A 14,498-nucleotide genomic window follows, 5' to 3' on the forward strand; every position below is an offset into this window, starting at 1 on the left:
GCAGCGGGGGCTGAGCCGCGGGCGGGGCCGGGCCGGGCCGTGCCGGGCGGTGCGGCGGGGGGCGGCACCCCCGCGGCGGCGGGCGTGGTGCGCGCCGGGCGCCTTAAAGCGGGCGGCGGGGGGGGCGGCGCCGGGGGTGCGCGGCGGGAGCGGGGCCGGAGCGGGCACCGGGGCCGGGCAGCGGCTGCGGGGAGCGGCGGCGGCAGCGCGGGCGGGCGGGGAGGGGGCGCGGGGCGGCAGCGGGCTCCGGCGCCGGGCCCGCACCGGGAGCGGGAGGGGGCGGCCCCGCCGCACGTGGCTGCCCCGCGCCGGCCGCGCCCCGGTGGCTTTGTCCCGGACAAAGGCGGCGGCGGCGGAGGGAGGGGAGCGGAGGGGAGCGGAGCGGGGCCGGGCTCGCCCCCCGCCCGGTGCCCGCACGATGCTCGGGGGCTGCGCGGCGGCGCTGGCGCTGCCCTGGCTGGCGCTGCTGGCCCTGGCCCGGCAGCCCCCCGAGAAGCCGTCGGCGGCCCCGCTGCTGACCCGGCGGCCGTTCCTGGTGGCCTGGAACGTGCCCACGCAGGACTGCAAGCCCCGCTTCCAGGTGGCCCTGGACTTCAGCATCTTCGACCTGCAGGCGTCGCCCAACGAGGGCTTCGTGGACCAGAACCTCACCATCTTCTACAAGGAGCGCCTGGGGCTCTACCCCTACTACACCAGCCAGCGCGTGGCCGTCAACGGCGGCGTGCCCCAGCGCAGCAGCCTGGCCGAGCACCTCGCCCGGCTCCAGGAGGGCATCGGCAAGTACATCCGCTCGCCCGCCAAGGAGGGGCTGGCCGTCATCGACTGGGAGGAGTGGCGGCCCATCTGGGTGCGCAACTGGAAGCCCAAGGACGTCTACCAGGAGGTCTCGCGGCAGCTGGTGGTGCAGCGGCAGCCCCACCGCTCCCTGGAGGAGGTGAACAAGCAGGCGGTCTTCGAGTTCGAGTCGGCGGCGCGGCAGTTCATGGTGAGCACGCTGCGCTCGGCCAAGAGCTTCCGCCCCAAGCAGCTCTGGGGCTTCTACCTCTTCCCCGACTGCTACAACCACGACTACAGCAAGAACAAGGAGAGCTACACGGGGCAGTGCCCGGACGTGGAGAAGACGCGCAACGACCAGCTGGCGTGGCTGTGGAGGGAGAGCATGGCGCTCTACCCCTCCATCTACCTCGACCCCCTCCTGGCCTCCACCCCCAACAGCCGCAAGTTCGTGCGGGCGCGGGTGATGGAGGCCATGCGCATCTCGCAGCAGCACCACGATGGCTACAGCCTGCCCGTCTTCGTCTACACCCGGCCCACCTACATCCGCAAGATGGACGTGCTCAGCCAGGTAGGGCTGGCAGCGGGGCCGTGCTGTTGGGCTGTCCTCATCCCAGCCATGGGTGGCCTCAACCCATGATGGAAAGAGGTTCTGGGCTGGCCGGAGTGCTGGCCGCTGTCCCCACGTCCCCTCCCTTGGGAGGTGTCACTGGACGCATGGGTCCTTGTAGCTGGGACCCTGAGCTGTGAGAGCCCTCGGCTCCTGCGCTGGTCGGTCCAGCCCCAGGGAGGAGGGTCTGGGTGCAGGCTCCTCTCTGAGGAGCCGGGACAGTCCCCTCGCCCCATGGCATGGGTATTTTTGGGACACCCTGTGCTTCATGGGCCCGTGGGCACTAACCAGGCTCTTGTCACTGCAGCCGGACCTGATCTCCACCATTGGCGAGAGCGCAGCGCTGGGTGCAGCCGGGGTCATCTTCTGGGGTGACGCAGACTACACCAAAAACCGGGTAGGTTTGGGGTCTGCCTGGGTGAGGGGTGGGAGGGCACTGACAGCTTGATGACAGGGCGTCCTCTCCACCTGGGATGCACCCTGGGGCACCCCAGCACGCCCCTGCTGACTCCTTCTCTTTTCCCCAGGAGTCGTGCCAGACCATCAAGGACTACCTGGAGGGGGACCTGGGCCGCTACATCGTCAACGTCACGACGGCAGCGCAGCTCTGCAGCACGGTGCTGTGCCAGGGCCAGGGCCGCTGCCTGCGCCAGGACAGCTCCGCCGACGTCTTCCTGCACCTCAACCCCAGCAGCTTCCAGCTGCGGCGCCGGGACGCGGAGCACCCCCAGCACCCCCTCCTCTGGGCCGAGGGCCGCCTGTCCCCCGCTGACACCCGCTTCCTACGGACCAATTTCCACTGCCACTGCTACCAGGGCTGGCAGGGCAGCAGCTGCCAGCAGCCGGCAGGACCCCGTGGGGGAGCCCCCGGCCCCCCGACGCCCATGGGACTGGGGGTGCTGCTGCTGCTGCTGCTGCTGCTCCTGGGCTGGCGCTAGCCTCGCTGGACTGCGACGGGGCCCCCCAGCACCCCCTTTCTGCAGCGGTGTAGCGGACCTGAGGGACACTGGCCCTAAATCGCCTGCTTGGCAGCTTATTGGGGTGGGAGGGGTGGGGGTCACCCCTCTCCTGCCCTGGGTGCTGGGGGCTGGTGCCCACCGGGGGGTGGCTGGGGATGGAGGGAGGGCACGGGGGGGGCCTCTCCTGTTGTAAGGGGAGGGACGGGGGCGGCGTGGCCGCACCGCGATTAAAGCCGAAGCGGCGCCGAGCGACAGCGGCTCCTTGGGGCTGGGGCTGGGGGGGTGCTGGGGAGGGGGGTGGCACACACGTGGAGCACCAAGGGCGCGCCCCCGGGCGAGGCCACGCCCACCGTGGCGTTAGCCACGCCTACATCCACCAGAGGCCACGCCCACACCCGGATTTGGCGCCACCCCGCGAGCGTGGCCGGTGCCGGGGGGGTGGCGCGGAGGGCACCGGGCGGTCCCGGCGCGGCGCCGTCCCCAGCCCGACCTTGTCCCGTGTCCCCCCCCCCCCGCTCGTGTCACTGATTAACCAGGGCCCGCCACCGTGCCAGCCTCCGGTTTCCACCACCGGGACCTGCAGGGGCCCCGTGTCCCTCCGGGCTGCCCATAAAAGCTCGGCGTGCCCCCAGCGCGCCGTCCCCGGGCACCATGTGGCTGTGGTGGCACTGCTGGACCCTGCTGCTCCTGCCCACCCCGACCTCTGCTGCTACCACCACTGGTCCCGGTCCCGGTCCTGTCCTCGCCGGCCGTCCCTTCGTCACGGTGTGGAACGTGCCGAGCGAGCCGTGCGCCCGCTGGCACAACGTCACGCTGCCCCTCGGCGTCTTCGACGTGCTGGCCAACGCGCAGCAGGCCTTTGTGGGGCAGGACGTCACCCTCTTCTACAGCCAGCGCCTGGGGCTCTACCCGCACTACTCCCCGCAGGGTGAACCGGTGGATGGGGGGCTGCCGCAGAACGCCAGCCTGGCCGCACACCTCCGCCAGGCTGCCCGCGATGTGCAGAGCGCCCTGCCCGATGCCTCCTATGATGGGCTGGCTGTCATCGACTGGGAGAGCTGGCGCCCGCTCTGGGTCCGCGACTGGGGCTCCATGGACGTCTACCGCCAGAGGTCGGAGGAGCTGGTGAGGCAGCAGCACCCGGAGTGGCCCTCCAGGCTGGTGGAGAAGATGGCCCAGCAGCAGTACGAGGAGGCCGCCCGCAACTTCATGGAGCAGACGCTGCAGCTGGGCGAGCGCCTGCGGCCCGGCGGCTACTGGGGCTTCTACGGCTTCCCCGACTGCTACAACAACGATTTCGGCAGCCCGCAGTACAACGGCAGCTGCCCGGCGGTGGAGCGCCAGCGCAACCAGGAGCTGGGGTGGCTCTGGAACAGCAGCCGGGCGCTCTACCCCAGCATCTACCTGCCCCCGCAGCTCAAGGGCACCGGCAAGGTGCTCAGCTACGTCCGCTACCGCGTGGCCGAGGCCTTCGCCGTCCAGGATGGCATCCTCGCCGCCGCCATCCCCGTCCTGCCCTACGCCCAGATCGCCTTCGACAACACCGTCGACTTCCTCTCTGAGGTGGGGCTGGTGGGGACGGGGTGCGGGGCACTGGGGTGCTCTGGGGCTTTGCGGCGCTGTGCTGGGAGAAGGTGGCTGATGGCTCAGTGCCAGGTGGCTTTTGGTGGGGTGGCGGCGTGTCCAGGTGACCTCTCCTCTCCCCTCGGGCGCAGGAGGACCTGGTGAACACCATCGGGGAGAGCGCAGCTCAGGGCGCTGCGGGCATCGTGCTCTGGGGGAGCTCCAACTACAGCACCTCCAAGGTGAGCTGGGGAGGGGAGGTGGGACGGGGACTTCAGGACCCTCATTCCCACCGCGATGGGGCTGTGATATCACCTCCCCGTGCAGGAGATGTGCCTGAAGCTGAAGGACTACCTGGACGGTGCCCTGGGCCACTACATCGTCAACGTGACCACCAGCGCCCAGCTGTGCAGCCAGAGCCTCTGCTCCAGCCACGGCCGCTGCGTGCGCAGGGGGGACCAGGAGAGCTTCCTGCACCTCGACCCGCTTCGCTTCGCCATCGACCTGTCGGCTGCCAAGCCCCAGCCCATGGTGCGCAGCCTGGCTGCTGGCGTGGACACGTCCCAGCTGGCCGAAGGCTTCAGCTGCCAGTGCTACAGTGGCTGGCAGGGAGAGCGCTGCGACACCCAGCGTGCCTCCCCGTGAGCCCTGCCCGCATCCCGTCCCCGCCCCCGTGCTGGGGACACACAAGGTGGGGAGGGTGGCACCGCCTCGCACCCAGCTGGGAAGGAGAGGAAGCAAAGCCCAGGCTGAAAATAAAACCGCTCTGCAAAGCTCAGTGTCGCTGCGTCCTTCCGCTGTGGATCCGGCTGCTGGTGGTGGCAGGGTTGGTAAGGGGACAGCCAGGGCCACCCGTGACACTGCAGGATGCTGCAAAGGGCCTGGCAGTTGGGGTGTGGGGTCTGGCAGCACCCCCTGATGCCCCACAGCAGGCTCGGCACTCTGCACCCATCCCCTCTGATTTGCTCCAGCTCATACAGAGCCCCGGGTGCCACTTCCCTGCCACTCTCCCCAGGCACCTCCCCGCGTGGGGAATTGTCCCTGCAGGAGAGGACACGACGCACAAGGGCACACCGGGTGTTATGACTGCAGAGTTGAGGAGTCAATAAACCTGTAGCTGAATGTTAGGAAGAGAATTAATCTGAGCCTCCGGTTTTGAAGAGGCATAGAATTACAGAGCAACGCAGGGTGAAGATGGTTTCTTAAATGCAGACATAAAGAAGGAAGGAGAACTGCTAGGCAGGGACTTGATATTTAGGGACTTGATATTTTACTCCTGGGACCAGGTCAGGCATCAGCTCATGACTGCACCTTGGTGATGCGCTACAGAAGTGACATCTACAACTCGGGGAGTCCTTTTCCTATTACCTCCTGCTCTAAAGCAGCTGCAGGTCTCTGATGCCCCTTCTTTGTCCTTACAAGCCACTCTCACAGGGTTGCATTTTTTTATTTTTCAGCTGATGAGTTCAAAACCTACTGAAATACTTTGGAAGATTTTTAAATAGTTTAGAAATTTTTCTTTACAACTCTTTCAAGTGCAGTGATAAAAGCTCGCCTGTGGATAGCAGGCATCATTTTGGCAACAGAACAACACTGACACAGAAACATTTCCAGACATCCCTTTACAAGATGCTCTCTCCAGAGCATGAGTGTCTTTTACAAAGCAGTTGGCAACATCAGCCTCCCACCTGAAATAATTTGGGGCTGGCTGCCCATACTTTCATCCTTGTGTGTACCCCAATAACAACCTGATTGATTCCTGCAGAGACATCATAAGTATCCATCCTGCTCACATCTCCTTATTAGTTTGACTAGGAATCGGACAAGGTAATGATGGAGATGCGATTGGACCCTTTGGTTCCCTAGCCACAGGCTTCAGAAGCATGTACCACCTGATTGCCAAGCTCTTTCCCTCAAAAAACTTAGTCATAATTGGATTTTGGCCCAGAAAGAATTGTCTAATCTAATTCTCACAGCAAGAACTTGACAAACGCTGTGTGTAAATATTGGAAACAATATTATCTTAGTATTTTCTGTATGCAGAATGTGATTCAACTCAAATGCTCTGAATGCGTCCCTCCCGAGCTACTGAGAATCTGGTATTTGTATCAAAGTTCACCTTTCTATTCACAGAAGGAAAACAACTGTGATGTCCAAGTCCTTGTTATGCCTGGAAGGTGTCACGGCTCCGTACTTGGAGCTTCTTGTCATTCCATGTGCTTCAGGTGTTTGGCTTCTGGATACCTGGTGCGGTGTTAGGGGCTGCTTTGGGGAGTCTCGTGGGCATGGAAGTTTAGGCTAATTCAGCCCATTACCTGAACAAAGCACTGAAAAGGGCACCAGGAATGAGACACTGCCTCTCGAGCTGCAGAAATGTCTGAACGCTGCCAGGAGCTGCATGAGCACCACGAGAACCCTGCCTCCAGGTGCTGGCTCGTGGCTCGCCTGGAGCAAAAGCCAGGCTGGCAAGGTGGACGAGCTCTTTTTCTTGGTGTTGAAATAATGTAAGCCTGGGCTCCAGCAAGGCTTGTCACCTTCAAGTAGTAGTTTTCAGTGTGTTTAAAAGGATTTGTGTTAGTCATCCTTACAGTGGCTGTGCCTCCAACCTTGGAGGCCAGCTTATGGGGTAGCCAGAGACACCCAACACTGGGTGTCCCACCACCAGCTCCTGGCTCCAAGGAGGACAAGGACACGGTAGGGACACCGTGCACAGACAGTGGTTTTCAGGGTGGGTGAGCAAATCTGCAGTGCTCAGATCAGCGCTGCTCCAAGAAACATGGACAGTCGCTTAAATCCGTCCTTACAGAGCCTGTTTTTTCATTTCAAAAAGTATTTTGTTGAGTATTTTTGGTCTAGGTAAATTAAGCCATGTTCTGTCTCCAGAAGATAATCTATCTTCAGTGCTTAGCATGGTTTAACTGTCCCAAACAGTGAAAACTGAGTTGCAGATTGCTCTGAAATGAGGAAGAATGTTGTAGGACCTAGAACAAAGATGCTAATGGTCAGAAGCCCTTAAATACTTTGGTATGACTAGGACATGAAGTAGTTTAGCTGAAAGGCAAAGTACAGATTGAATAAAGCATGGAGATCGCGTAAAAGAGAAAGAAGAAAGCCCTCCCCCCCCCAGAGAAAGGCTTTTCTGACACAAGTTGGAAATAAGAGGGCTGTTAACTAGGTAATAAGAATTCTCCTCTACCTCATACCCTGACTAAAAACATCAAAATCAGCGCAGAGGAACTCCCCATGCTACCAAACATCACCGTCCTCAGACACTGCTTGCAGCTCTGGCTGTGTGTTACCAGCCCATGCTTATGGTTAGCAGCAGGTGACCAGGGATCACGGTGGCACCTCATGAGCAGTGCTGGTCCCCCACCAGCCACCTCGGGAGTCATGGGACGTCACTGAGGGGGCTGGAGCCAGGCTCCCTCTGCCCATGCTCCTGGCCGCTGGGTGCATGGAGCTGGCGTGAGCCCAGAGCTCTTCTGGACGGCATAAAATCCATGCTGAAAGCAGCCTCAGGAGCTGTATGGCTCAACATCAAGCACGTGGGTCTTTGAGGTGCCCGCTATTCTCACATACGTGCAGCAGAGTCTTGTGGCACCGTGTGCTGGTGGCTGTCCCTAGCTCTGGTTGCTTCGCAGGCATGCGGGGTGCTGCGGTCCTGGGGGAGATGCTGATGGTGCTGGCTTGGCGGCACTGGAGGTGTCAGAACAGTGGCGTGCTTTCGGTGGCGATGTCAGGAGAGGCTGAAGGTTTTCTGTCCTGCTTCAATTTCAGCTTGCTTTGTTTTGGCCAAAGCTGGCCCCAAACTGTCCAACAGGACAAAGGATTGCAGCCTATTTGGATTTGGCGTTTGAAAACCTCCCACTTCTGTTCTTTTGCTTCGTTCTGGTGTTTCTAGGAAAGATCCAGACCTCTGGTCTTTCTGGGGCGCAGACTCCACAGCCGGCCTGTGCGGGACAGACCTCGCTGCAGGGGCACCAGCGCTCCTTCCTCTGGCTCAGCGGACTGCAAGTTCAGAAGTTACTTGGAAAAAAATAATAATAATACATTGCCAACCCTGAGGCATGGCTTGCTGGCTCTCAGCAACTGTTTAGACATCCAGCCCAAACAGCAGAGCCTGCTTCAGGTTATGTAAACAAAAATGCCTCCGCGCTGGGAAGCTCGCTTACCGGGAAGCACAACACTTGCGCTATTTGCAGCATCTCTGCTGCTCTGACTTGGCAGTAACTCCTCTCCTGGTTATTTTCCACCCTGGGGTTTTAAAAACAGGCTCATCAGTGTCCTGTGCTAGTGCTGGCAAGCCAACAGGAGGGTTATCAACAGCCCAAGGAGCGTCAGACTTGTGAACTGACTGGCTTGTGCTTTATAGAACACCCTGCGGACGAGTTTTCCTCCCATGACACGTTAAATGCACAGGCACACAGCGCTCCAAGACGCTGCTCCAATGCTCCAATGCTACACTGTGAGCAAACTTAAACACTGAACATTATAGCAAATCTGACAGCAAAGCAATTTGCACAAACTGCCAAGCATTTGGCTCTAAGTTTTCTTGGGAGGAGAAGCCTGATTTGACAGATTGCTAGCTGTAATTCCCAATTAAGATGAAACAGCCGCAATCCTCTGTCCTGTTGGGCAGTTTGAGGCTTGCTTTGGCCAAAACAAAGCAAGCTGAAATTGGGGCAGGAGAGAAAACCTTCAGGCTGTATCTGACCCTTGGTGCAAAGCGCATGTGCTTTGCTATCTTACTTGCTTTAATATGCATCACCAGATACCTGCACGACGCAGATCCCAGCCGAGATAGCAGGGAGCTGAATAGCTCCAGGCCCAGCTTTTCTCACCCCAACAACAAACCTGCAAAGCACAGCACAGATAGCAGTACCCAGCACAGCAGGTGCAGCTCTGGTGGCAGACGGACGGCAGCCAGAACCCTTTCTATGTGGCTGCTGCAGGGCTCCAGCGGGTGCGTGACCACAAATGCCCGATACATGCAGGGTGCAAGGCATCTGCACTGCACTCAGTGCTGTGTTTGCTTTCTCATCACCGAGGCAGGTGGGACAAGGAGTGGGCTGCGTTAAAACTTATTTTTCTTTCACCAAACAGCGGAGGTGGTGACCTTTGCAAATGGTCACCTGAAACCAGCCCACTCCCCCGGGGTGTGCGAACGGCTCCTGGGGCACAGCTGCCTCTTGGCAGCACTCGCTGGCCTGGAGCAGAGCAACCTCACTGAAGGAAGGGACTCTGCTCTCCCCGCACCTCTGCCACCCTAACAAAATGAGCTAGGTGGAACAGATTTTCAGCCTGAAAAACATGCTGGGTTTAATCGTATTGAAAAATACTCGTATTGCTTTTTATTTTGTGTGCTAAGACTTACTCAGTTTGCCTTGATTGCTGACAGAAATGGCGCCCAGATTGAATGAACTCATTTGAAAATGACACCCCATGGGTGTACAAAGTCAGGTGAGCCCAGGGAGAACCACCACCACCATCTGCCAGCAGCTACCCTTCAGGATGTTGGGCAGAAGAGATGTTCAACCTTTTCCTCTTTTGCCATGGCCAAAAGGCAGGATCTCCTCCTAAGGGTGCCTCAGTCTGGGTTCTTGCTAGATAAATCCATATAAAGGTTTAAAATAACAAGGAAGTTAATCAGTGGGTAATCCCTAATCGAAACAGAGAATACATCAGACTATTAATTTCTCCCATGGTCTGAATGTGCCGTTTATTCCCTCTTCCTCACAGCCACTATTGGAAAGAAGTGCAACACCGAAGCAAGCAACATGCCAAAAACATGTTTAATACCGTAATATTTATGTAATCTTCCCAAGTGCTACCTGTTGTGCAGAGGGGCCATGATTAAAGACACGGCTATTTCTTAGTCAAAGGTTATAGAAAATCTCAGCTGTCCCTGATAGAGACGCAGCACTCGGCTGCAGCTGCACGTACAGTAAGTGAGCAGCACAAAAATAGCCAGGCAAACACGCCAGCAATGCACGTAACGAGGCGGCCCCTGCCACGGAGCCCGAGAAAGGCCAGGCGAGCGCCTGGGGTCTGGGCGAGGGGAGAATTCCCACTTGATAAGATTCAGCTTCCCAGACTTCTGCAGTCTCCAGCCTTGGGGTACCCTGACGTGTTCCTGCGCCTCAGGACAAGGGCCCACGTCATTTTTGCAAGATCTTACTGTCTGGACAGATGAAGGAGTTAAGAGAAAGGAAAAAGGAGGTACAATGTGGTTACATGAATAATTGCAGTGTGCTAACCTTTCGTTGCTGGCTCGACGATGGATATTTCTGCCTTTTACACTTCTAAAAGTTTGCAGTTTGTCTGGGTGAAGACTACAAAATGTCTTTGTAAGGAAAAAAAATAATAGTTGCATTGCCTGGCTCAGCCAGCTACAATACAGTCCTGCATTTGCCCGATTCCCAAGAGCTTTAACAAAAACAAAGGACCAACAGCTTAAACCTTCCATTGAAACCAAGGAGCTTGACTACAAGCCAGCTAAAATAGTTATAAAACCTCCCTGGGTTTAACCATCATTAAATTACTGTCATCCAGAGAGAAAGGCTACTGGCTCACACTACAGCAGAAGAAAGTTAACTCGCGAAAACGTCAGAGAAGGGCACAGGACCAAGTAAGCCCAAAGGATGACCCTGCTTGCTCGGTTTAATCCAAGAACAAGCTCAGACAAAAATCCCAGGTGTGAGTCGTGTGAGTGCTTATCTTGATTTTTTTGTTCCTTGGATCTCTTCCTCACCACGCCAGCCCAACCAACTCCACCTCCCTCGGGCCCTCCTAGCTCAGGCAGAAAGCCGTCCCCCTGCACGGCGCGCTGACTACGCGGGTGCTGAGCGAAACCCCAGCTTTCCAACAGCTCCCTCAGCTAAACCCCATCCCGGTCGATCCGTATTTTGCTTTTAAGAGCGCATGAGCACAGCTCACATCCAGCCTCGCTGGCTGCACACACCGCCTGGACAAGAGAGGGCAAGCCCGGAGCGGGCGCTGGGAGGAGAGCGGCGGCGCTGAGCGCTCACGTTGCCCTTTCCAGCCCGTGGAGCTGGAGGAGAGAATTGGCCAGACAGAGGACAAAAAAACACCGAAAGAAAACGCAGGAGCCCTTTGATCAGTGCCGGGCTGTGCTGCAGCCCAGGCTGGATTACAGGCTTTCCTTGCTGTTGGGACTCGGGAGCGTTTCTTCTGCCAGAGGAGCAGTTGAAGTTCCTGGTGTGGTTACTGAGCTGCTTCCCGCTGGCTGGGGGGAGAGGGGGGAACTTTGAACCCTTTTATCTACGTTAAGCAATGAGGATTCCTTGCAGACGTGTGGTTTTGCTGTTTTTTCCTTCATTTTTTAAGGCCAAGGACAGAAGGATGAATATGCAGGATGGCTGCTGCAGTGGCCTGGCTCTCTGCTCCTCATGTGGCTTCATACCACCTACCAAAATAACATATATATATATATTTTTACACTTCTTTTTAAACATTTTTTTTTAATGGCAATGCTGGGAAAAGACTTTGCTAAACCCAGAAACCACAACTATAAGATGTTTTGGGGAGAGACCAGACAAGACGGGGCTTTGCCCCTGTCCCTGGGGGGGGGGGGAGGGGGTGCAATTTGAGGATGTTTCTCATGGAGCAACTCCCAGACAGCTTCAGCCAGCAGCCCCAAGCTGGAAGGAGTCGCACACCAAGCCCCAAATCGTGTTTTGCACTATTTCGTCCGTGCCAGTGAAGCAAATGAAGTATCAGTAGTCCAGACGGAATCACAGGGGAGTTAGGGAGGACAACGTGCTGCCCAGGAGGTGGGCACGAAAGGAAGCTCTGCTTGGCCCCCACAGAGCCCACCACTCGCACGGAGGCACCCCTAGAAGCCGTTCGGTGCTCCAGGGCATGCACAAGGAGCTGGATCTTACGTTGAGGGTTCCCCCAAAGAACAGAAGGTTGCCCCTTTGATTCCAGGGCAACTTCTTTCTCCCCACTCCCCCACGGTCCCTAACAATCTGGTTTCCAGAGGGGTTTCTGAGCAGGTCGATGCTTTCTTTAGGTAGAGCCCAGGACCAGGGGAGCAGCAGGAGCTGGGTGAGTCACTCACACACGCGACGGGGAAGTGACACCGCCACCAGCACCGTGCTGACCTCGGGCACTGAGCTTCCTCATTGCAGGGGGCATCATCATCTAGAGATAAGCACATAAACACTCGGTGTTTACGAAAAAAACAACCTTTCTTTCACATGACTTCATCTCTGTGAGTGATTAACGTTCAAGAAGCTGCATTTTGGTAACCGAAGCTTTACACCTCTGGTGATTCCCAGGCAGAGCCAGGACTGTTTGCAGAGCTTTTGGTACCTGCGTTGGCCTGGAACCAGCCCAGGCAGCACTCTTGAAGGGAACCAGGCAGGAGGACGAAGGAGTTACTAAAACCCATCCTACCACGGTAATAAATAACACATCACGTGGAGTTTAAGCAAAAATACCTACAAACTCCCTTCCCTGCGTCAACCCTTTCGATCTTAAGGTGAAACCCTCCTGCCCCCCCCGCCGGGCTGCTGCCCCTCGGGCTCCTCGCCGGGCGCTACGGGGGGCTCGGAGCCCCCCGACCCCGGTTCCCTTGGGGGCTCTGCGCCCTCCCCGCTCCCGCACCTGCCCCTTTCCTCCGCGGCGGGGGCGGGCGGCGGGGAGGGGGGGGGGGGCGCTGCCCGGGGCCGCTCCCGTTCGGCCCCGGCCCGGTCCCGCCCCCGCTCCGCGCCCAGCCGCGGGCAGCTCCGCAGGAGCGGAGGCAGCGGCGCCGATGTGGGGCCCCCACCGCCCGCAGGGCCGGCACCGCAGAGGTAGGACCGGGGGGCGTTGAGGACCCACGAGGGTTTTTTTATTATTATTATTTTGGGGAGGGGGGAGAGGAGATCGCTACGACCCCGGGTCAGCGGGGGGAGGTGGGATCCATCCCCTTCTGGGGTCCCCACTGGTTATTTGCGGGGAGATCCGGGCTGCCCCGTTCCCCCCCGGGCTCTGCCGCAGCCTGGGGCAGGAGGGGGAGCCGGGGCAGCAGCCGGCTGGGGCTTAAAGCCCGGCTCGTTCCCAGTGAAACCTCCCCAGGTGTCCGCCAGCAACGGGGCGGCAGCAGCCGGAGCCAAACGGGAGCGATCCCGAGTGGGGTCACTCGGGGGGAGCCGGGGGGGGGGGGGGAGCGAGCGCGGGGCTCTCCGCGAGGCTGCCAGTAAGTTTGCTTCATGTGGCCTTACTCAGCTGCGAGGCACTCCCATAATTATGGCTGCAATTAAAAGCAACAGCATCCATTTGCATCAGGTCCCGGTCATTTGGAGCCATCATCTAATGAGGGTGTTCGTGGAGGGATCGCTATGCAGGATGAGGGCACCGCGCGGGGAGCGTTTCGGGGAGGGTTTGAGTTTGAGAACTTTGGCGAGGTCACTTGGAGGGAGGGTCTGCTTGGACTGAGTGAAACAAGACATTTTGTTAGGAAAAAGCACCAAGTTTTACAAACATAGCCCAGCGGCAGGGTGTTGTTGGATTAAACGAAGTGCTTTTAGCAGTTTTATGGTGTTTTTTTTAGTCATCCATCTAATTAAAAAAGAAAAAAAAAATCAGCTTGGTTACACCAGTGTGTTTCTCAACTGGATTGCATCAATGTTCCTTCTGCTCTTCTGAATCACAGATTTGGTCAGTGCAGCCTGTGCCTGGTGTCTCACTGCCAGCAGAGCACCGCGGCTGCCTCCCAGAGTGCTTGCTGAGGCTGTGGGGTTTCTGTAGGGCTCGAGCTGTGTGCAGCACCCTGTCCCAGCTGTTTTTCTCTACATTGGACTTTTAAACACTGGAAAGCGTGATCAGAAGGGTTTCTGCTTTTTTTTTTTTTTTTTTTTTTTTTTTTTTTCTGAAGGGAAAGACTTGGTGGGGTACTCTCACCTCGCTCTGTGTGTTATTTTTGATTATGGCTTTGTGTACAGAATATAGGGTAGGCTTGTCATCCACACGCCCTGCGTGGGTCAGGTCCATGGAAAAGCTCACAAGGCAAATGTAGCAGAAATGACAAAAACTCTCAACGTGCAGTGGAGGAAGCAGCAGCCACAGATATGGGAAGTGCTGTGTTCCTTGCGTCTGCTCTGTTTTTTCCCAGAAGCCTTTTTTTTGTCCCATTTTGGGTCAAATAATTGTCCGCTAACCTTCTGTCACAAGCAGTGCTTGATTTGTGTTCTCTGAGAGCGTAAGAGGTCCAGCGATTAAATCCTACAAGGGGGTAAAAGGGAATAAAGAAGTCTGTAGTCGCTCATCCGTCCTGTTGGGCTCTCTAGCAACTGAAATTAAGTAAGCTAAGTGGATTCCTGGTTTTACTCAATTTTTATTAGGCGCTCAAAGTGGGGACATGGAAAGGAGCCACACGCGTTGGTATTTGCAGAGGCCGGGGTGTTATTTCGGTGTGATTTGGTTGCATGGAGAGGAAGTTTCTGGTGTAGTGCTGGCCTGGCTCACCCCAAGAGACCGCATTGGCTCAGGCTGGCTAATAACCAGGCTTGTTCTTGGGTGCCTGCCAAACCCTGGCCCTAAATATTGTAATCACACGCTAATTATGAATACTGATCCCCAGACGT

At 57.7% G+C, this 14,498-nt stretch overlaps 3 protein-coding genes across 8 annotated transcripts in view; all 3 read left to right on the plus strand.

Moving 5' to 3' along the window:
- Positions 1–272: 272 nt before the first annotated feature.
- HYAL2 (hyaluronidase 2) lies at positions 273–2,445 on the plus strand. Its single transcript, XM_084530832.1, has 3 exons — positions 273–1,345; positions 1,692–1,781; positions 1,912–2,445. Exons 1-3 carry the CDS (start codon positions 419–421, stop codon positions 2,320–2,322), a joined length of 1,428 nt encoding a protein of 475 aa, XP_084386958.1. The 5' UTR covers positions 273–418; the 3' UTR covers positions 2,323–2,445.
- Positions 2,446–2,831: 386 nt separating this feature from the next.
- On the plus strand, positions 2,832–4,679 carry HYAL1 (hyaluronidase 1). Its single transcript, XM_084530710.1, has 3 exons — positions 2,832–3,906; positions 4,059–4,148; positions 4,234–4,679. Exons 1-3 carry the CDS (start codon positions 2,995–2,997, stop codon positions 4,549–4,551), a joined length of 1,320 nt encoding a protein of 439 aa, XP_084386836.1. The 5' UTR covers positions 2,832–2,994; the 3' UTR covers positions 4,552–4,679.
- A 7,750-nt stretch (positions 4,680–12,429) lies between these two features.
- LOC311442105 (6-phosphofructo-2-kinase/fructose-2,6-bisphosphatase 4) overlaps positions 12,430–14,498 on the plus strand; it is a 48,906-nt gene continuing 46,837 nt past the window's right edge. Inside the window, exon 1 of one of the 6 annotated variants that reach the window (XM_084530907.1) lies at positions 12,430–12,725. Coding sequence is in view for 4 of the 6 variants with exons in the window: in XM_084530908.1 (XP_084387034.1) it covers positions 12,686–12,725 (40 nt within the window). In the remaining 2 variants the exon portion in view is untranslated. Of the gene's footprint in view, positions 12,726–13,211; positions 13,236–14,498 lie in introns of those variants that run through there. The other 5 variants (XM_084530908.1, XM_084530915.1, XM_084530906.1 and 2 more) reach the window with 5 other exon arrangements.

This window comes from Aythya ferina (genome assembly GCF_964211825.1).
Source record: "Aythya ferina genome assembly, chromosome: 10".
NCBI classification, from domain to species: domain Eukaryota; kingdom Metazoa; phylum Chordata; class Aves; order Anseriformes; family Anatidae; genus Aythya; species Aythya ferina.

What these genes read in the sequence shown, in the direction of transcription:
- HYAL2 (XM_084530832.1), top strand. Translation starts at nt 419, where the DNA reads ATGCTCGGGGGCTGCGCGGCGGCGCTGGCGCTGCCCTGGCTGGCGCTG. An exon ending in AGATGGACGTGCTCAGCCAG is followed by an intron (nt 1,346 to 1,691) that starts GTAGGGCTGGCA and finishes TTGTCACTGCAG; the next exon opens with CCGGACCTGATCTCCACCAT. An exon ending in CAGACTACACCAAAAACCGG is followed by an intron (nt 1,782 to 1,911) that starts GTAGGTTTGGGG and finishes TCTTTTCCCCAG; the next exon opens with GAGTCGTGCCAGACCATCAA.
- HYAL1 (XM_084530710.1), top strand. Translation starts at nt 2,995, where the DNA reads ATGTGGCTGTGGTGGCACTGCTGGACCCTGCTGCTCCTGCCCACCCCG. An exon ending in CCGTCGACTTCCTCTCTGAG is followed by an intron (nt 3,907 to 4,058) that starts GTGGGGCTGGTG and finishes CCTCGGGCGCAG; the next exon opens with GAGGACCTGGTGAACACCAT. An exon ending in CCAACTACAGCACCTCCAAG is followed by an intron (nt 4,149 to 4,233) that starts GTGAGCTGGGGA and finishes CTCCCCGTGCAG; the next exon opens with GAGATGTGCCTGAAGCTGAA.